The sequence below is a fragment of the Arachis hypogaea genome, chromosome 10, assembly GCF_003086295.3.
Source record: "Arachis hypogaea cultivar Tifrunner chromosome 10, arahy.Tifrunner.gnm2.J5K5, whole genome shotgun sequence".
Taxonomy (NCBI): Eukaryota; Viridiplantae; Streptophyta; class Magnoliopsida; order Fabales; family Fabaceae; genus Arachis; species Arachis hypogaea.
In genome coordinates, this window is record NC_092045.1 from 116997047 (window position 1) to 117019545 (window position 22499).

At 33.0% G+C, this 22499-nt stretch overlaps 2 protein-coding genes across 14 annotated transcripts; both read left to right on the forward strand.

The window, feature by feature from the left end:
- The first annotated feature begins 4405 nt into the window (after nucleotides 1-4405).
- Nucleotides 4406-15928, forward strand: LOC112717171 (sugar transport protein 9-like). Of its 13 annotated transcripts, XM_072205612.1 has the most exons (8): nucleotides 4412-5003; nucleotides 5093-5179; nucleotides 5287-5712; nucleotides 13403-13534; nucleotides 13757-14419; nucleotides 14523-14960; nucleotides 15088-15146; nucleotides 15229-15928. In XM_072205612.1, exons 5-6 carry the CDS (start codon nucleotides 14057-14059, stop codon nucleotides 14874-14876), a joined length of 717 nt encoding a protein of 238 aa, XP_072061713.1. In that variant the 5' UTR covers nucleotides 4412-5003; nucleotides 5093-5179; nucleotides 5287-5712; nucleotides 13403-13534; nucleotides 13757-14056; the 3' UTR covers nucleotides 14877-14960; nucleotides 15088-15146; nucleotides 15229-15928. The 13 variants fall into 13 exon arrangements, 10 of the variants coding, with proteins under 10 accessions (XP_072061709.1, XP_072061708.1, XP_072061713.1 ...); XM_072205610.1 differs by having other exon boundaries at nucleotides 13403-14419; XM_072205609.1 differs by having other exon boundaries at nucleotides 14523-15146.
- A 3866-nt stretch (nucleotides 15929-19794) lies between these two features.
- Nucleotides 19795-22372, forward strand: LOC112717174 (MADS-box protein GGM13). The gene is made up of 7 exons (XM_025769275.3): nucleotides 19795-20370; nucleotides 20474-20549; nucleotides 20631-20795; nucleotides 21314-21355; nucleotides 21449-21490; nucleotides 21580-21848; nucleotides 22022-22372. The coding sequence occupies exons 1-7, from the start codon at nucleotides 20183-20185 to the stop codon at nucleotides 22059-22061; spliced, it is 822 nt and encodes a 273-aa protein (XP_025625060.1). The 5' UTR covers nucleotides 19795-20182; the 3' UTR covers nucleotides 22062-22372.
- The last annotated feature ends 127 nt before the right edge of the window (nucleotides 22373-22499 follow it).

Here is a 22499-nt window from a genome sequence, read left to right on the forward strand (position 1 = left end):
CCAAGACACAAAATCCAAACTAGAGTCATCAGCGGTCATTCCCAAATTTAAGCTAATCCAAATCTGACAAGCTTTTTGGCAAGTCCTAAAGTAGTGGTTAATATCCTCTAGAGCAAAATAACATCTCTGACAAAAATCAGAAGTAGAAATACCTCTTTGAAACCGGTAACTAGCTGTGGGAACTCCGTTGTTGAGGCAAAGTCAGAGCAGACACTTTATCTTCTCCGGAATTCTCAAGCGCCAAAGCCAAAGCCAATTTTCATTATCATTCCAGCCAAATTTCTTCTTCAATAGCCATTCATACCCGCTTTTAGTCGAGTAGGTGAGAGTATTTGAGTTTGTCCAAAACCAACCTGTTTTATCTCCTGCCTGCTTGATAGGATCAAAGAGCATCAAATCAAGTTTAACTTTTTCCGGAATCATTGTGCAAAGAATATCCCACCGCCAATGCCCATGATGCCAGACATCTTCTAACTTCAAGTGAGAATCAGAAATGTGCACAAAAGGAACCAAAGGAGCTAGCGTTCCACATGGTCGCCAAACATGATACCAAAAGGATTGAGACATCCTATCTGTACACCAATCAAAACCATCACGAAACTTTTCTATTGTCTTATAAAAATATCAAAATATCAAATTTAATTTTAAATAAAAAATATAAGAAAGGAATTTAGAAAATAATATTTAAAAAAAATCAAATACACGAATTACTTATCTCTAGGAAAAGGATTAATCTTTAAAATTAAAGAAATTGTTTATTTCTTTTAAAAGTTATTATGTTCAAAACTAAACTGATCAACAATAATAATTTTTTTCCCATCTTGTAAATATGCGTTTTACCTATCATTGACAGATTTCTTTGAAGAGTCAAAGATAAAAACTTTTTTCATATCTTAGTTTTATTATGAAAATTATTAATGAACCCTAAAGGCAATTTCACCTTGAAGCAAATGCCTAGTAGTATTTTAAAATTTTACATATTCTTTAATAAAGAAAATGTCAGGACCAATACTTTTCATTACTTCTTTAATAATATAACATCATTCTACTTTCATTAACTTTAAAGTTGTATATAAAAAATTGTTAAAATTAATTAAGTTCAGTTCATTATTAGTTTTAAAGGATGTCTATAAATATTTTTCGATCCTTGTATATCTCTTTATTGACTATTGATGATATATTTAGTTGAAACAGAACTAAAAATATTTTTGTTTAACAATAACAAACAATAGTGGCAGTAGTAGTAATATAAAAGAAACCAAAATATAATCCAAAGTCCATTGATAAAGTAAATTGCAAAGTTCGAAGATGTCATATGAGCAATGGAAATAGGATTGTTAGCAATGAAGGATGATGTCGTAATTCCCATGGCCATGTATAAATGCAGGACTTCATCAACACGACCATGACTCTTAGTCTATAGATTAGAATTCTCGTAATAATGGTAACATGTAACTAACATGGGACATGATTATTTTAATAAAATCTCTAATAATTTTTTGTCATCATCATCTATCTCAATATGAATTTGGGATAGTAACAATGATAAATTTCAATACTTTTGTCTTTTATTAATATTGATAAAGTCCATACTTTTTTTTTAATTTGAACAAACGATTTTAATTTTATTTTGTTTTTGTAACAACCTACTGCTGGCATATAATTATCATAATGTAAAACCAACACATAATCATTTAACATGATTGTAGTTACTATTGAAAAAATATGTTTCATATGAAATCTCTCCTAATACAACTGTTTTCAATAATAAAAATTATAAAATACATGTTACCTACGAATTTAACTAAAAATAAATTTATAAATATATTGAAACATGCACTAATTTTTATATTTAACATAACATATAGAAGTTATTTTTTTTGAGTTTTATTTAGAATTAGTAATTTTTGTAAGTAGAATATTTTTTTGGTGACTTTTGTAAGTAGAATATAATAACTTTATATACATTTTGAAGACACTTTTTATTTAATTTCCTTCTTCAAAGCATCGTGATTTCTCTCTTTTGTTTTCTAAAATATCACAAGTACTCTTTTATTTGGTATTTATCTACCAAATTGATTTTTTCCATGTCTGGCCACTTTGAGAATTTTCACATAGGAAATTAAACCAAGTTTGCACTTGACGTAGAATTAATTAATAATATTAATCAATCGATAAATTAACATGCACCAAACAAAGGTGTTTTTTTATGGTGCTTATTAATATTTCCTTATAAAATTTTAAAATAAAGAGGTGAGTTCCACTTTACATTTTATCTCTATTTTAAATAAATTAGACAAAAATTTTGTAAGTACAAAAAATTCTTCTTAAACAAAAATAAATATATTATTTTCAAGAGAATAAATGAAAACTATTTATGTAATACAGAAAGAGATAAATTAAAAGAAAATATTAAAATTTTTAATATAAAAACAACTATATATAATACTTAAAAAAAATAATACAAACACAAGAGTCCCAAACTTAGGAATTATTGGTTTTATTATTGAGGGATGTAAACTTAGGAATTATTGGTTTTATTATTGAGGGATGTAAAGTAATGAGTAATGGGTAATTAATATTAAAGAGACAGAATATATATATAAGTATTATTATTTTAAGTAAAATTCAACCATAAATATTCTCTGTGCGTGAAACCTCAGATTTGGTTTAATTTAATTATACTTTATACTAGTGTTAATAGATTTTTATATGCTATTATTATTACTACTATATTAGTTACCAGAAGTCCCTAACTTAGGGATGTTAATAGGACTGGGTGGGGACTAGGAATGCCTCTCTATTCTCGTCTTTGTTCTTAGAATTGATTCCTATCTTTGCTTCGATTCTCGTCATGGGGATAATCGTCTCCATCTTCATTTCTCACGTTTTCCGTGTTTCTCGTGGGACCATATTCCCCATCTCCCTATGTTACATTTATATGATAATTATAGTGAAAAATAAAAAAAGAAAACAAACTACAAAATATTATTACAAACATATCTTATCCAAGGTTATAAGTCCAGAAATACAACATAATAAATCATAGTCCATAAGGGGATAAGCACTGAACAAGAAATGTGGCCGGTGGCGACTGATGAGGGAGTATGCTGTTATGGCTGTGACTGTGGACACAACTATGGGGATTAAAAGTTTTGAACTTGTGTGGAGAGTTGGGACTTCGAAACGGCGCTAAGTGAAGTAGTAGGAGAGAATGGAAGACGTTCAATAAGATACAGTTAGGATTTTTAATAGGTGAAATTACTAAAAAGTTCCTATATTAAAAATAAATTAAAAATATTTAAATAAATTCAAGAATTCAAAAAATTATTGGAGATGAGACAGAAATTTTTGCTCAGATCCGGTGTCTGTCTAGGAGGGATTTTAGTCTCCATTCTCATCTCCACAAAAAAAAATTTTCACCTTCAAATCTTCATTCGGGACCGTCTTCATAGAAATTTTTGCGCTTCTAAAAATTTTGACACCCTACCCTAGCTCTTGTGTAAATTAATTTAAGAATACAGCAGGATACACTAGTACAAAACACGAGAAAATGATAGTGTTAGACGAACTTATTATATCCGTGCAAATAAATGTATAGTAGTTAAAATATGTCAGTATTTTGTTTTTGAGCGGACTAATTAATGTCCATGGTAATGAATGAATGTGATATATATATAAGAATGACGGTGTTTTGGACCATTTCTATAAGTTTAAAACTTAATAAATTTTAATAATCGATTTCATGATTAAGAGTTTTTTAAAATTTTAAAAAAGATGTTATAGAAAGAATATTATTAACTTTTTATCATTTATTTTAATATCTAATAATTTAATTTTACGAATTTAATTATTATATTATAATTATCATTTTACTATTAAAATAAATATATAATATTAATTATATATAAATCTAAATTATGAATAATATATATCATGAAAGAGAAAAAGAATATCTTACAGAAAAAAATAATTTATGCGTCAAAAAACAATTCACATAAGATATAATTTTATAATATTATAATCTCACAATATATTTACTTAGATATAATTTTTATTTTAATTTTTCTCATGACTCATAATAACTTGAACATCAAAATCCTTAAAAATATACCTCCACAATTAAAAATGACGAATTCAAAATATTAAAAACTCAAAAAATAAGAAGATGATAATGATATCATATTTTCAATTGCTTTTTATAAATTTGTTGAGAGAACAGATAACTCTTAAATTAAGAACAATAAAAACACTTTTAAACACATATATATATATATATATATATATATATATATATATATATATATATATATATATATATATATATATATATAACCGAAAAAAGGCAGTTTGATTTTATTTATGATGACAATTAAGAGTATATAATTAAAAAAAAAAACTCTTTATAGAAAGAAGAGGCGACCCTAGCCCGGAAGAGTGAGAACTGAGAAGCGATGATATGCGATGCATTGCCATTTGTGAATTATATGATATCATCTTCGGCCCTCGGACCTGCGTGGCAACGGCATCAGGCTAGGCCATATGGGTTTCTGCTATTGCATAATCATGACTTGCAAGAAATGACATATCTACCCTTGAAGCATTTATTTTCCGAGTCATTAAATTGATATCCCACACACACACACACTCACTCTCACAAGTTCAAATCTCATAAGTTTCTTCCTGATTTCACGCATTGCTTCCTAAGTAGCTTAGCAAAGAAGGAAATCGTGGGAGATCTGGTTAGGTGAGGTGTTGACTCGGATCTACTCTCTTCCTGGCTCCTTCTTATTTCTTTCAGCTGTGGAAGAAAACATGGGAAGGGGAAAGATAGAGATAAAGAGGATAGAAAACACGACGACGAGGCAAGTGACATTCTCAAAGAGAAGGAACGGACTCCTGAAGAAGACCAATGAGCTCTCTGTCCTCTGTGACGCCCAGATCGGACTCATCGTCTTCTCCAACACTGGCAAGCTCTTTCGCTACTTCTCTCACCCCTACAGGTATAACCTTTTTATATTTCTTAAGGCTTTCCTCAATTCTATCTACTTATCCTATCATATTTAAATATATATATGAACGTCAAATTAAGATTTTGGCCAGGATGGATCAAATAATTGAAAAGTACCAACGATCTACAGGGACTCGCATAACGCCCCATGGACATTCCCACCATCAGGTACTTATATGAGACTAATTAAGGTGCTCAATTTTCTTTCTAATCATATAGTATAATGAATAATTTGCATAAAAGTTATAGTTTTAATAATATCATCAATTTTGTAGGAAGATTTATTGACTGAGATGGCAATGTTGAGGCATCAAAATCTGAGCCTTGAGATGGGGATTCAGCGCTACCTTGGAGAGGGCATAGCTTGTCTCCAATATGAAGAATTGACTCAGCTTGAAGATGAAGTTCAAAGCTCTGTTGCAAGGGTTCGAACCGGAACCAAACAGGCCCAGAAACAACGAACCCGCATACCTACTCTAACCCCCAATTGAATGTACTATTTTTCCTCCCTTGTGTCTGAATTGAAATTCCTTGAAACCATGGGCAGCATAAGTAGGCGACCTCGATGCTGGAGGAGTACGGCGACACTAGCACACTTAGACGAGTACGACGCTGAAGTCTTGAAGAAGAAATGGCTAAATCTAAGCAGCTTCAATGCGATGGCTTTGAAGAAGAGAAGCGACGGCTTTGAAGAAGAGAAGGTAAGCCAGCTTCTCCTTTCTGATTAATTATGCAATTTGCTTGGGTGGATAAGATGACTAGTGGTTGACTAGTTGATCTTGTCATTTTAGAGATGTCAGGGTGTGTGCTAGCACATTCTCCATAGTCACAGTGTCAATTTAATTTTTCAAAGAAAAGAATTAATACTGACGCCCACTAACCACTCTTCGAAAAATTCAGTAGGATTTAAAAGGTACCAGCGATTCACTCTTCTCGGTGTTGATGTTTATCGCTAAAACAGAGAAATCAGTGACAGTAATTGGAAGTCATTTTAGTGTCAGTTGTCAACATTTTTGAAAATCTAAAGTGGGTTGCTGCCAGTGTAATATCTTATAAATTAAACATGTTATCGAACCATTATCATCATCATTAAGTAGAACATCTCCGGTGCCTGAGTTTGAAAGATGGTAGGGGGTGCCTATGTTCAAACTGGTGGACGGCAACATCCGGGATACGGTCTTCTTAGCGCCTCCCTGCTTTTCCCTTGACTTTTCGATTCTGATCGAGGATTCGGTGTGTGTCTGGAACGACTTCTTCGTGGACTTCTCCCTCTCCTTTGAGGAGATCGAGAGCGATCTTGTCTATGGGCTGGTTGGTAGTGCTCCCGGCTTGCCAGCTTGCGTTCCAAGTTCTGCACCCTGTGTCGCAGCTCCTACATTATTCTAGCGCTGTCGCTGCCTGTTCCTCCAAAGGAGCGCCTCTCCTGGGAGCGCGAGGGTGGCTCAGGCCGCTACGGGGGGACCTTGTACGTTCTCGGGAGGAGACCACAGAGGCTCCCCTGCCGCTTCGGGGTGCGACTTCTCCCCCGCGTGGTTCGGCCCTGTCGTCGGCCTCCACAGGATCCAATAGAAAATCCATTCCGGCCGGTCCCCACAGACGGCGCCAATATTCGGCTCTTCGGGTATCGGACGGGTCGGAAATGCTCTTCGTGGAAAACGGTGGGAATCGATCTGGATCTGCGCCTGGTGAGTCGGACGTGGGGGTAAATGACCTCTCGAGCTGATGTGAAGTGAAGGGGGGTACCTGCAATGACTCTCCGACGCCCAAGTCAAAAATGATTCAAATGGTGGCAGGAGCAAAGGTGCTAGTGACGTACCTTTGGGGAAGGGTAGGACCCTTCCCATATATACCTGGTCAGTAGGACGGGCTCACAGGAGAGGTCTCCTTCCTGAAAACTTCCTTTCACAGCTACCACAGCTGGCTGCCAGGAGGTAAGTGTCCGAGTCGCAACCCGGATGCGGGGGTCAACTAGGTCGGTTGATCGGGTCGTGTTGGATGATGACCCAGTTGGGCCGGGCCGGAACAATAATAATTTTAAATTATTAATATTATTCATTGTTAAGAGAATATTTATTAAAGATATAAAAATAAAATAAAATAATACAGACAATGCATGTTAAGATAAAATGAGTATTTTGAAGTGAAAAAATATTTTATTCAAATAAAGAAATGTTCATTTACATAAATTTATTTTTGTATCCATGTACTTCATATTCGACTTAAATTCATGTAAATTATAAACTTGTATATTAATATTAATTTTGATATACATAAAAAAGTATGTCAAATCATTCTTAATTATATTACATAAATACAAAAATCAGCCACTAACTATATAAAAATACATATTTAGTATTTATGAAAAATTTTAATTACCTAATTATAACAAATTTAATTTTTTTATACTAAATTTGATTATTCAGTTAATAATAATTTTATTAAAAAATTGAATAAAATAACATATATATATATAGTAGTTAATTATTTATCTTTATAAAATATTTTTTGCGTGTAATATACACAAATATATAATAAATACATTTTTATCACGTATTTTATTTTATTTGAATGTAAAATAAATATAATTAACAATAACAAATTTAATTTAATGATTATTCTATTAAAAATTATTCAATTTTATAATATTACAACAATATTATTTATTTCTTTTAATTAATAAACCCTTTACAGCCTTTTTTATTTTGGTCAAGTCTTTTTAAGTAACTTCAGCCACATCAAATTGCAAATTTTTATCCAATTTTCATTACTTGTCCATTATGTTTTCAGGCTTGTATTCCAATAGGTCATCAGCTCCCAGCTGGTTTACTATAGTAGTTCTTCAGTTGTCCACAAAGCCGCACCCATGAGCTGTCCTTTGTCGATTTTTTACTCTCATTTCATGGACATTAACGACATTACACACCTAATAACACGACAAAAATCTTATGGGTTACTGAACCGTACCTGGTACATTGCTATGCCAATAAAGCGGCTGGCACATGTGAAACTTTTCCAATAGTATATACTTTGCCCGAGTTTTGATGACGCAAACTGGCGTTCAAACGCCAACTTTCTGCCCTATTCTGAAGTTAAACGCCAGAAACAAGTTATAAACCAGAGCTAAACGCCACAAACAGGCTGCAACCTGGCGTTTAACTCCAAGAAGAGTCTCTACACATGAAAGCTTCAATGCTCAGCCCAAGCACACACCAAGTGGGCCCGGAAGTGGATTTCTGCATCAATTACTTATTTTCTATAACCCTAGCTACTAGTTTAGTATAAAAACTACTTTTTAGTGATTTATTTTACATCTTTGGACGTTTTCTTTAGACCCTGAGAGGTTGGCTATTCGGCCATGCTGAGACTATTTTCACTTATGTATTTTCAACGGTGGAGTTTCTACACCCCATAGATTAAGGTGTGGAGCTCTGCTGTTCCTCATGAATTAATGCAAAGTACTATTGTTTTTCTATTCAATTCAAGCCTATTCTTATTCTAAGATATTCATTCGCACCCAAGAACATGATGAATGTGATGATTATGTGACACTCATCACCATTCTCACTTATGAACGCGTGCCTGATAAACACTTCCGTTCTACATGAAAACAAGCTTGAATGTGTATCTCTTAGCCTCCTGATTTACGATCAGAGTCTTCGTGGTATAGGCTAGAATTATTGGCAGCCATTCTTAAGATCCGGAAAGTCTAAACCTTGTCTGTGGTATTCCGAGTAGGATTTGGGATGGGATGACTGTGACGAGTTTCAAACTCGCGAGTGTTGGGTGTAGTGACAGACGCAAAAGGATCAATTGATCTTATTCCAACATGAGTGAGAACCGACAGATGATTAGCCATGCGGTGACAGCGCATTTGGACCATTTTCACTAAGAGGAAGGACAATAGCCATTGACAACGGTGATCCCCCAACATACAGCTTGCCATGGAAAGGAGTATGAATGATTGGATGAAGGCAATAGGAAAGTAGAGGTTCAGAAGGAACAAAGCATCTTCATACGCTTATCTGAAATCCCACCAATGAATTACATAAGTATTTCTATCTTATTTTCTATTTTAATTATATTTTAATTATCAAAATTCCATAACCATTTGAATCTGCCTGACTGAGATTTGCAAGATGACCATAGCTTGCTTCAAGCCGACAATCTTCATGGGATCGACCCTTACTCACGTAAGGTTTATTACTTGGACGACCCAGTGCACTTGCTGGTTAGTTGTGCGGAGTTGTGAAAAAAAGTTGAGATTACAATCGTGCGTACCAAGTTTTTGGCGCCGTTTTAGAGATCACAATTTTGTGCACCAGATACCTAACATGGACTTGTCTTATGTCCAAAAAAAATATTATGTATATTGTTATGATAATTATAATTAATTATATTAAATCGTTATTAAATATTATGTATATTGTTATGCTAAATTATAATTAGATAAATTTGTTTAGGTAAAAAAATAAATTTAATTTTTACACATTTAAAAATAACTTTTGGTTAGGTTATTTATTTTTATCTATAAAATTTAAAAATGCTAACCACATTATAAAATTAGTCATTACAAATTTAAAAATGCTAACTATATTATAACTTTTTTAATACTAATATTTTTTAATAGTAAATTATTTTTAAATTCATAAATTTAAATAATATTGTTGTAAAAGAAATAGTAACTAAAATAATCTTAATTATTATAAGTACTTAATCTCTATGTTATATCTGTCGCACTCTTCCTGGCTCCCCTCTCTTCCATCTCTTCTCGTGTCTCTCTCGCTTCCCCCGTATCGCTCTACCTATCTCTCAACACAGGCTGTTTCTTTATCTAACGCCATTATTGAGAAAGTTGCTAGAAGGAACGTAACGAGAGCATCATGCCAAAAAAAAATAAAAATTCTGAATTAAACCAAGTCACGGTATGATGTGGCTAGAAGAAACGTAATGAGAGACAATAATTACTCAACACTTAAATTTAACGGGTATATTCCTAGGTCATTTTCCAACACCCAGGACGTTGATTTACAATCATTTCATTGAGACATTCCACTTTTTAGTATCTAAATAAAAAAACATAACAAATGGGAGGGTTGCCAATGTAGAACCATGCCATACGAATTATAATTAGACCATTCTTATATTCTACCATCTATATACATGTACGTTGGGTTAACTAATTTACTCATGCTCACAACATTCTAGTGTTAATAGGATGATGATGCAGTTGGGATGGAAGTCATACGACCTATAATTTGTTAGCACAAGAAATTCATTCCCCTTGTTGCTATGTTTCATCAACCACAGTGACATTTTCATTCCTCAATCCAATAACATCTCACCCATAGAGTTAATGGGCCTCAAGGCCGTTGATTCTCAGTCCAGCTTACGTAAAAAACACACTCCTACTGCATATCAAGAAGGAACTATTCAACCTGATTGAAATAAAAAATAGCACAGCATAACACTCATTCACAATAGTAAACCCTAAACCGTTAATCCCCCTATCATCCAGGTATAGATACATGCAAAGTGTCATCTTAAAACATTTGACTTCCCTTTACAAATACGATATTCATGCAAAGTGACTATATACTATTCCCAGACAACATATTTTCAGAAACATATTCGACAAAACGCTAGCTGAGGTTGCGAAGCAGTTCCATGACCTACACAGAGACAAAACTAAATTAATCTAATTTTTGCACTACACCCTAATTAATGACTGACAAAACATGCCGAACACACGATAGTACAGTTTGGAAGTCGTGATTACCTCCCTAATTACGTCGGCAGGGTCCAGTAGAGGTTTCGACCTCACATTCCCGCTTTGCGTCATTTCTATCGCGTCTTCACCAAGACCAAGCGGGCGATATGGAAATATAAAAAAAAATTGAGATAAGACATTTTAGTAAAATAAGGAAATACAAACAAAACGCTTGACAAATACAGATTATTATTTTTTCTGGCAGATGTCATCTTTTTTTCCCTTTTTTCCTTTAAAAGAAATCATTTTACCATTTGGTTGTGAAAAGAATTAACATGTTTCTTACACTGACTATAGTGGCCTTGAATGTGATTGTAGAACTAGTTGTTCAACATACTTTTAGAATACACAAGCTGCTGCTCACGCTCAGGTGGAAGCAGTCAAAGAAACGAAAATAGAGGTGGACGAAAAAATAGAAGCTAACATGAAAGCAATTACAGAAATTAAGGTTGCAACATATATGGCTCTGAAGAATGCAGATATGGCAGATTCTGTGATAGAAGCAGTCAAGGATGACCCAAGAAGGTGGCGTGAAGAACAAACAGCGATATGGGCTATATAGAAAATTAACCAACCTCGTCAATTTCCTTGCACATCTACAAGGCAATAGAAAGTCAAAGATCATATATATAGATAATGTTAAATCTATAACAAAAAATAAGCAAAAGGGAACCATATTGGTTGTAGCAATTAAAATTTGTCCTTTTTCTTTCGGATTTGGGGTTCTTAATCAACTACATGTCCAGCACGATCATCTTACGGGTGAACAACTTCCATAAAAACATTTTGCAAACGCAGATAAACTCATTCTCAAAATCTGTTTCAAAGTATTTAGCAGGAGACTATACATGTAATCAAACTACTTTGGCATATTAACATTGCAAATTAGCAATTAATAACACCCTTGCTTGCTAAAATTGTGCGAACTATTTAAATTAAGTTACCATTGAAATTGAAATGGAATGCTGTTTAAACTAACTTCTGTTATTACAATTGCAAACTTTAGGGACAAATTTGTTGGGATAAAAAATTATGAACACAGTTCTACAAAGATATATAGAATCAAAACTCTAGCATTTTCTTAGGAAGCACATCACGTCTTCACCCAAACATGAGCATACCCACATTTTAGAGACAAAAAAACCTTATGGCATAATAGTTTCATCTGGAAAATATACAATGCATACCTCCATCGGCAGATTGTAATCGATGGCAGTCTTGCCCAGCTTCGGTGCTCCGTTTTTTGCGCATCGACACCGTTCCACCCGCAGCACAGGGCACTCTCTAGTGAAGCCGACCAATCTCCCCCAACACGTGTGGAGCCACCACCCAGGGAAACTCAACCTCCCTCTAGCGCCGTCTGAGGAGGAGCAAGTTCTTCTCTCTATCTAGAGTTTTTATTTCCCCTCCGTTAAGTTCATCCCCTGGGTTACCCTCTTTCTATTTCCAGCGAAGAAACCTGAAGCCACCACCAAAGCCATTTTTTCTACTCCATTTACAAATACTTTACAACAAAAAAAAAAATCCACTTCAGATAGGTCCATTATTAGCTATCATAATGGATCTCTTAATATAACTTAATTAATATACTTCATCTCGTAATCTTCTAAACTCACATGTCTCAACATTCATGGTTTTACAGTCTTCTTTGCACACTGCCACTAGCTTTTTCAGAATTGGTCTCATGAAGTAGACAGGTGTCACTGAATTATTTTGCCACCACATTTCTATACGTGTGGAACATAACTTCTTTTCTACACCAAATAATTCACCTCAATCAAAATGCTAATAAACACAACTAATTCGCATGATAAGAATGTCTTTTTTTCCCCTTGCTTTTCTTGTTCTTAAAAAGGTAAAATAAAAAAAATTGTTAAAAAAGTATTTGAACTGTAGAAATCTTTGAAGAAAGGAAACACTTAAGTATGCTCAATTATGTATAATAGTATATATTTGAACTTAGTTATTAAAAATACTTGTTCATTCAATATTATTGATAATCCTAATATTTTGATTTAATAAATTATATTAACACCTAAAATTTAAAAAAATAAATATTAACGTGTATGTTAGTAAATTATATCACCTAAAAGTTAAAATAATAGTATCTGGGATGCTAGTTATTACAATTCACTAATTGATTAATATTAACGATATAACAATGGTTTAATATAAAAGTATAGTTGAGTTTTCCATCAAGACACTAATAAACTAATAATTAGCCGTGCAAGAATGACTTTAATAGTTTAATGCGAAAATTAGAGTAGCAGTTTTTGTGAAAATACTTATTCATCATTGATTGAAAGAATGTCCAATTTAAATATTCATTTTATTTTATTTTATTTTTGTAATATTTTGACAATATATAAGATATTATAGAAATTATTATTGATATAATAAAGTATGATAATTTTTATACAAATGAAAATAATTATTATACATATTATTATTGTTATTACTATTATTTATTAAAAAATTAATTAATTAATTACTATTATTTTTTGGACGGAGTCGGAACCAAACCCAGGCCCAGAAACAACGAACCCGCATACCTACTCTAACCCCAATTGAATATATTTTCTCTTCACTATGTCTGAATTGAAATTTCTTGAAACCATGGGCAGCATAAAAAGGCGACCTTGATGCTGGAGGAGCACGGCGACGCTAGCACGTTTAGACGAGCACCACGCTGAAGCTCTGAAGAAGAAATGACTAAATCTGAGCAGCTTCAATGCGACGGCTTTGAAGAAGAGAAAGTAAGCCCAGCTTCTCTTTTCTGATTAATTCTGCAATTTGCTTGGGTGGACAAGATGACTAGTGGTTGGCTAGTTGATCTTCTCATTTTAGAGATGCCAAGGTGTGTGCTAGCACATTCTCCATAGTCACAGTATAACCCCTGTCCAATGGGCCCAATTCAATTATTCAAAGAAAAGAACTGATACTGGCACCCACTAACCACTTTTTGGAAAATTCGGTAGGATTTAAAAGGCACCAGCGATTCACCCTTCTATGTGTCGATGCTTATCGCCAAAACAGAGAAACCAGTGAAGTCATTTTAGTGTCAGTTGTCAACATTTTTGGAGATCCAAAGTGGGTTGCTGCCAGTGTAATATCCTATAAATTAAACATGTTATCGAACCATTATCATCATCACTAAGTAGAGCATCTCTGATGCCTGAGTTTGAAAGATGGCAGGAGGTGCCTATATCCAAACTGGTGGACGGCAACATTAGGGAGAGGTGACCGCGTTCGTGTTAATTACATGTGTCGTTGCTGCCATGGGAGGCCTTCTCTTTGGGTACGATCTTGGTATCACGGGAGGAGTCACGTCTATGGAACCATTCTTAATTCAATTCTTTCTGGCTGTGTATAAACAAATGAGGGATGATTCCGCTACTAATCAATACTGTAAATTTGACAACCAACTACTCATGTTGCTCACCTCCCCTCTATATCTTGCGGCATTAATGGCTTCTTTCTTTGTTGCCACAACCTCAAGATGGTTCGGACGCAAGTCATCCATGTTTTTGGGTGGCTTGTTTTTCCTTATTGGAGCACTGTTGAATGGCTTCGCAATTAACCTTGGAATGCTTATCATCGGTCGAATATTTCTGGGTTTTGGTGTTGGATATTGCAATCAGGTGAGAAACGACATTATTAATATATAAGTTTTCTAATCCGCACCCGTTAATACTTAGTTCTTTAAGACTGATAATTGTTTTTTATTTGCTCTTGTGAAAATAGTCTGTGCCGATTTACTTGTCTAAGATGGCTCCGGCTAAAATTAGAGGAGCACTCAACATTGGGTTTCAAATGATGATCACAATCGGAATCCTAGGTGCAAACCTTCTCAACTTTGCAACTTCGAAGCATAAAAATAGGTGGAGAGTATCTTTGGGAGTTGGAGATGTGCCAGCAATTTTGCTGTGTGTAGGGTCACTTTGCTTAGAGGAAACACCAAACTCTTTGATTGAAAGAGGACAACACGTAAAAGCCAAGACAATGTTGCAGAAAATCCGTGGCACTAACAATGTTGATGAGGAATATCAAGATCTTGTTGATGCATGTGAGGCGGATAGCAAGGTGGAAAACCCATAGAAGAACATTATACGACGCAGATATAGGCCACAACTCAGTTTTTGCTTTTTCATTCTATTCTTCCAACAACTCACCGGAATTAATGTAATCATGTTTTATGCTCCAGTACTTTTTACCATTCCGGGCTTTGGCAGTGATGCCTCGCTCATGTCTGCAATTATCACAGGAGGTGTTAATGTTCTTGCTACACTTGTCTCTATTTTCTGTGTAGACAAATTTGGAAGAAGGATTTTGTTTTTTGAAGGTGGAATTCAAATGCTTGTTTGTCAGGTAAAAATAAATTTATATAAAAATGTGTATATGTATGTATGTATGACGCGACTAAGCAAGACTATTATTGCATGGATTGTAGATTGTGGTTAGAATCATGATCGGCATGAAGTTTGGATTGAATGGTCAAGGATCATTTAACAAAGGAGAAGCAGACATCCTGTTGGTGTTTATATGTTTATATGTTGCAGCATTTGCGTGGTCACGGGGGCCACTAGGTTAGTTGGTACCAAACGAAATATGTTTTCTTGAAATTCGCCCTGCAGGCCAAGCTATTAATGTTGCAGTCAACATGGTCTTTACCTTTGGCATCGCTCAAATCTTTCTTAGCATGCTTTGCCACTTGAAGTTTGGTCTCTTTTTCTTCTTTGCTGCTTGGGTGCTCGTCATGACCATTTTCATTGCCGTTTTGTTGCCTGAGACTAAGAACGTCCCTGTTGAAGAAATGAACCATGTTTGGAAGTCCCACTGGTTTTGGAACAAGTACATACCTGATGATGTCGTTGTTGGGGCTTACAATAATTCCAATGCTGCTCCTTGAAATTAATTAGCGAATCATTAAATAATCTCCAAATGTATGCACAACACTGCTCCCATTTTGTTCTCAGATAGGGATCAATATGGTTTTTATTCTTGCTACTTTCACAAAAACAAATGGATTTAAGAAAAAGACTTATCAGATCAAGCTTATATGCAAAGATATTCTTTGGCTTAAGGGACTTCTTCATGTAACTTCCCAACATATCAAATTATTGAGTAGAAATGTGTTTTATTCTCTTTCACTTTTACCTTTTAATATCATTCATTCCCTCCCCCTCTTTCTTTTATTATAGCTAGCACATTTTATATGATCGTTAGATTCTCTTGGTGAGGGAAAAAAAAAGTAAATTCTCTTGGGTGAAGATTTATGGAGCAAATTAATTATTCGGTAAAATATCTCCATGGCAAAGTGATAGCTAAAAAGATAATATGTATTATATTAAACCGTTTAGTTAGTTATTATCTCTACAAGACATGTTGACCTGAATGTTGTCACATTAATATTTTGTATCCTGGAATTTAGTTTAACTAAAGAATGGAAGAAACTGTTGATGTGTTTGAAAAGGGGCGCTATAGTAGTTGATGAATCAGTTGAAGAAGGTACAATGCTTTCTGATCTGGCCATCTGAGTCGGTGAAGCAGTAAAAATGCTTGTTGAGTGCCACTATTTAGTCTGCATAGAAACCCCTTTGTTGAGAAGGATGCATGGCTTAATTACCCTATTGGTCGGGTTGGCGGAAATTGCTTTTTTGAATGCTGCTCGACCACATCTCTTAAAGTTTGTTGCATTGTTTGATATAATTTTCAATGCCTAAACTTTTGCAACAAAGAAGGAATTTGAAGTGTTGGCATTGCTTTTGTAGACTGTTGAATGGACACAAATATATAAGGAAAAATAGTTAGACATGCACTCAACATAAATAATTAACATAAAAAGGCTAGAATTTGCACATTACAAAGAAATGTCTATGCTTATCCTCATAGCTATGATCACCACCAAGAAAAAAAAAATGAAAAGCAAGTCATGTTCATGTAACTTTTTCACGATGGAAACTAAAGAACAACTATTACAAAAGCAATCATTTATAGGAACCAAACAATCATCAAGTTGGACTTCAAACCATAATGCTACACATTGTGAATTCATTATCTAATGTTGAAAATGTAATTCAAGGTAACAATCAACCAATATAGGAGTAGTCTCTTTTAGGACAACACAGAGAAACTGCTTAAACCTTTTCTAGTGGGTGAGAGCCAAGGTTAAAGGGGATTCTACTCTAATTCTCTTTTATCGTTATCTCTACAACTTTCCAAACTTCAACCAGAACAACCCTTAGATAGTTCGAACTTAGTAATTCTATATCAACACATCAAACCTCCACCCGAAGTAAGTGGAATCACTCCACTGCATCTACACATGGAGCTCAAATCATCCTATTTTTATATTTTACTATCAATATTTTTATATCAATAGTAGCAGTACGTAGCAGTAGTAGTAAAATAAAAGAAACCAAAATATAATCCAAACTCCATTGATAAAGTAAATTGCAAAGTTCGAAGATGTCATATGGGCCATGGAAATAGGATTGTTAGCAATGAACGGATGATGTCCTAACTTCCATGGCCATGCATAAATGCAGAAATTCATCAACATGACCATGGCTCTTAGCCTATAAATAAAAATTCTCTCCTGAACAAGATAATAATGGTAACATGCAACTAACATTGGGATCGTAATTCTTTGACATCATTTAATAACACGCAACTTCATGATCATGTTAATGAAATCTCTAATAATTTTTTGTCATCATCTGTCCCAATATAAATTTGACATCATAACAATGGTAAACTTCAATATTCTTGCCTTTTACTAATATTGACAAAGTCCACACATAATCATTTAGCATGATCGTAGCTACATTGGAAGAATTTGTCTCATATAAAATCTCTATTCTAATAATACAACCGACTTCAATAATAAAAATTATAAAAATATGCATGTTACCTGCGAATTTAACTAAAAATAAATCTATAGATATATTAAAACATGCACTAATTTTTATATTTGACATAATATATAGAAGATTAGAAGTTAATTTTTTTGAGTTTTATTTAGAATAAATAATTTTTGTAGTAGAATGTAATAACTTTATATACATTTTAAAGACATTTTTTATTTAATTTCCTTCTTCGAGGCATCATGATTTCTCTCTTTTATTTCCTAAAATATCACAAGTACTCCTTTATTTGGTATTTATCTACCAAATTGATTTTTCCCATGTCTGACCACTTTGAGAACTTTCACATAGGAAATTAAACCAGGTTTGCACTTGATGTACAATTAATTAATAATAATCAATCGATAAATTAACATGGACCAAGCAAAGGTGTCTTTTATGGTGTTTATTAACATTTTCTTATAAAATTTAAAAATACTTTATCTTTATTTTTAGACAAATTAGACAAAAATTTTGTAGGCACAAAAAATTCTTCCTAAACAAAAATAAATATAGTATTTTCAAGAGAATAAATAAGAACTATTTATGTTGTACATAAAGGGATAAATTAAAAGAAAATATTAAAATTTTCAATATAAAAAAAATTATACATATAATAATTAATAAAAAAAAAATACAAACACAAGAGTTGCCAAACTTAGAAATTATTGGTTTTATTATTGAGGGATGTAAAGTAATGAGTAATGGGTAATCAATATTGAAGAGACAGAATATATAAGTATTATTATTTAAGTAAAATTCAACCATAAATATTCTCTGCGCGTGAAATCGGAGATTTGGTGTAATTTAATTATACTTATATTAGTGTTAATGGATCTTTATATGCTATTAGCCTATTACTATTACAGTATTATTACTACCACACTAGCTACCAGAAGCCCCTAGCTCTCGTGTAATATTAAATTTAAGAATACAGTATGCACGATACAGTAGTACAAAACACAAACCAAGTTGGGTTGGTCTAGTGGTTAGCTCACTAGTCCGCTTAAGCAAGTGTCGGGGGTTCGAATCCCGCCTTGTGCATGCAGCAACCCATTGGCCAGCGACAAACCCTTAAATGGAGCTCAATACCGCGGCGGATTAGTCCTTGACCTGTCGGGTTGGGGGATACCATGGGAAACCAAAAAAAAAAAAAAGTAGTACAAAACACGAAAAAGTGAAAGTGTTAGACGAACTTATTATATTATATCCGTGCAAATAAATGTATAGTAGTTAAAATATGTCTGTATTTTGTTTTTGAGCGGACAGTAATTAATGTCCATGTTAATGAATGAATGTGACATATATAAGAATGAGGTGTTTTGGACCATTTCTATAAGTTTAAAACAATAAATTTTAATAATCGATTTCATGATTAAAAGTTTTTTAAAATTTTAAAAAAGATGTTATAAAAAGAATATTAACTCTTTATCATTTATTTTAATTTCTAATAACTTAAATTTACGAATTTAATTATTATATTATAACTATTATTTTATTATTAAAATATATATTTTAATATTAATTATATATAAATCTAAAATTATGAACAATATATCTCATGAAGAAGAAAAAGAATATCTTATAAAAAATAATTTATACATAAAAAAATCACATAAAATATAAACTCATAACATTAATTATAATCTTATAATATATGTACTATTTTAAATGCGTACACTTAGATATGTTCTTTATTTTAATTTTTCTTGCGACTTATAATAATAATTTAAGGATTAAAATTCTTAAAAATTTACCTCCAAAATTAAAAATGACAAATTCGAGATATTAAAAATTTAAAATAAAAAAATAATAACGATATCGTATTTTTAATTATTTTTTATAAATAAAAAAATATAAATAAATAATAATTTTTATAAATACTGTGAACAATAGATTTAATAAAATAAAAATATATTATATTTTTAAATTATTCATCTAAATCTAATATTAAGATAATCATTCCGTTGAACATTCCTTGTTCATACTTTATATTGTTTAAAAAAAGTCATTGTTTTTTATAAAAATCATTGTTTTTTATGACAATTGTTTATGATGACAATTAAGAGTATATAACTAAAAAAAAAAAGGAAAATACTTGTAGAAAGAAGAGGGGACCCCAGCCCAGGAGAGTGAGAAGTGAGAAGTGATGATATGCGATGCATTGCCATTTGTGAATTATATGATATCATCTTCGCCCCTCGGACCTGCATGGCAACGGCATCAGGCCAGGCCATATGGGTTTCTGCTATTGCATAATCATGACTTGCAGGAAATGACATATCTACCCTTGAAGCATTTATTTTCCGTGTCACTAAATTGATATCCCACACACACACACACACTCTCACAAGTTCAAATCTCGCAAGTTTCTTCCTGATTTCACGCATTGCTTCCTAAGTAGCTTAGCAAAGAAGGAAATCGTGGGAGAGCTAGGTAAGGTGTTGACTCGGATCTACTCTCTTCCTGTGCTTCTTTCTTTCAGCTGTGGAATAAAACATGGGAAGGGGAAAGATAGAGATAAAGAGGATAGAAAACACGACGACGAGGCAAGTGACGTTCTCAAAGAGAAGGAACGGACTCCTGAAGAAGACAAATGAGCTCTCTGTCCTCTGTGACGCCCAGATCGGACTCATCGTCTTCTCCAACACTGGCAAGCTCTTTCACTACTCCTCTCACCCCTACAGGTATAATCTTTTTATATTCCTTAGGGCTTTCCTCAATTCTATCTACTTATTATCATATCATATTTGAATATATATATGAACGTGAAATTAATATTTTGGTCAGGATGGATCAAATAATTGAAAAGTACCAACGATCTACAGGGACTCGCATAACGCGCCATGGACATTCCCACCTTCAGGTACTTATTATGAGACTAAGGTGCTCAATTTTCTTTCTAATCATATAGTATAATGAATGATTTGCATGTTCGTTTTTGTAGGAAGATTTATTGACTGAGATGGCAATGCTGAGGCGTCAAAATCTGAGCCTTGAGATGGGGATTCAGCGCTACCTTGGAGAGGGTATAGCTTGTCTCCGATATGAAGAATTGACTAAGCTTGAAGATGAAGTTCAAAGCTCTGTTGCAAGGATTCGAAAGCGTCAGGTATATACCTTTTTTTTTTTTTGGTGATGATTAACGGTCAGGTATATATATATACACACACATGTGCATTTCAAAGTTGTTTTTTTTTTCTTCTTCACATAGTTTTCAGAAATTTGGTGACCTAAATGAGCAAATACACATACTAATGTCAAAGAAAATAAATAAATAAAGTGATAAGGAGTTTTTTTGCAAAATGCTCACCGAAGATAATAAGGTATATATTGCGATATGCGTGCATACATTTCAGACAAAATTAAATGTTTCTATCACTGATCAAATACTGATTATAATTTATATAATTAAGTTAACTAATGTCAGAAATTAGTTTCCATTCACTATATATGTTCAGGATCCCCCTGTAACTACAAATCCAATGCATATATCATGTTGAAGGAAAGCATTATAAAATTGAGTTGCTAAACGCTACTTGTTAATTAATTATTATTATGTGAAAATTGAATTAAAGTACTTTTGCAACTGAATCTTTGACATTTATAATTTATTGCCATATGCATCAGAATGAGCTCCTGCAGCAGCAATTGGAGAACCTGCGAAGGAAGGTCAAATAATCAATTGATAATCTCTCCATCATCTCGTTCTTAATATATAATTATTATTATTATTGTAACTGGTGCTTCTTGTAATTTATATAGGAAAGAATCTTGGAAGATGAAAACTGCAATTTGTCCAATTGGGTATGTAAGTTAGCAAGCTATAAATTTGGTACTAGTTAATATAGTTATATATACACATTAATTATTATTACTGATAAATGGAATAACAGGAGCAGCAAACTGCTGTATTGGAGTTTGAAAGGGCTGCAGCAAGTAACGGTGGTGATAACAAAGCAGTGATGGATCATCATCATCATCATCATCAGTTGCCATTCTACGATGATGAGCAAGCTTCTGCTTCTGCTGGCACCATCCTTCAGCTTGGTGCACCACATGTACCACAGCAGCTTCATCCATATCCATATCCATATCTTCAGCTTGCACAGCCCAATGTTGATCATGACTCACTCACTGGACTACTCATGGGGCCATCAAAATGGTATCTATCTTATCCATCTTTATACATATATAATTAAGTTGTCGGTTATATGTATCAAGTACTGAATTATTATTATTATTATTATTATTATTATTATTATTATTATTATTATTATTATTATTATTATTATTATTATTATTATTATTATTCTGATGAATCATGATGACTTGCAGGGTGATAGAGAAGGACGGAGGAGTTCCCTTCGATGCATGAGATGATATATCATCATTATCGTCATCCACAAAGATTTGCCACTTTCATTGCTACTCCACTATGCACCTTCAGAATTATAACCTTGCTTTTTTACATTAAATAATTTTCAGACTATACAACAAATTTATTTTCACTTTTCATCATATGTTTGATCAAAAATATATTTATATTATTATTATCTGCACATTATCTAGAAAGAAATGAGGAGAGTGAATTAGATACTGGTAATCAGTAATAGTGGATAAGAAACTTATTAGCTACTTATGAGCTATATGAAGTGTCTGCTCTTCAATAGTATTTCCTTATTATTATTGTTGTTGTTGACATATTCATGAATCATTTTGTTTGGCAAGCATGAAGATATTGACTTGTGGGCCTAAATAAATATTTTTTAAGATAAAAAATTATTAAAGAACATTTTAAAAATAATGTAACCGC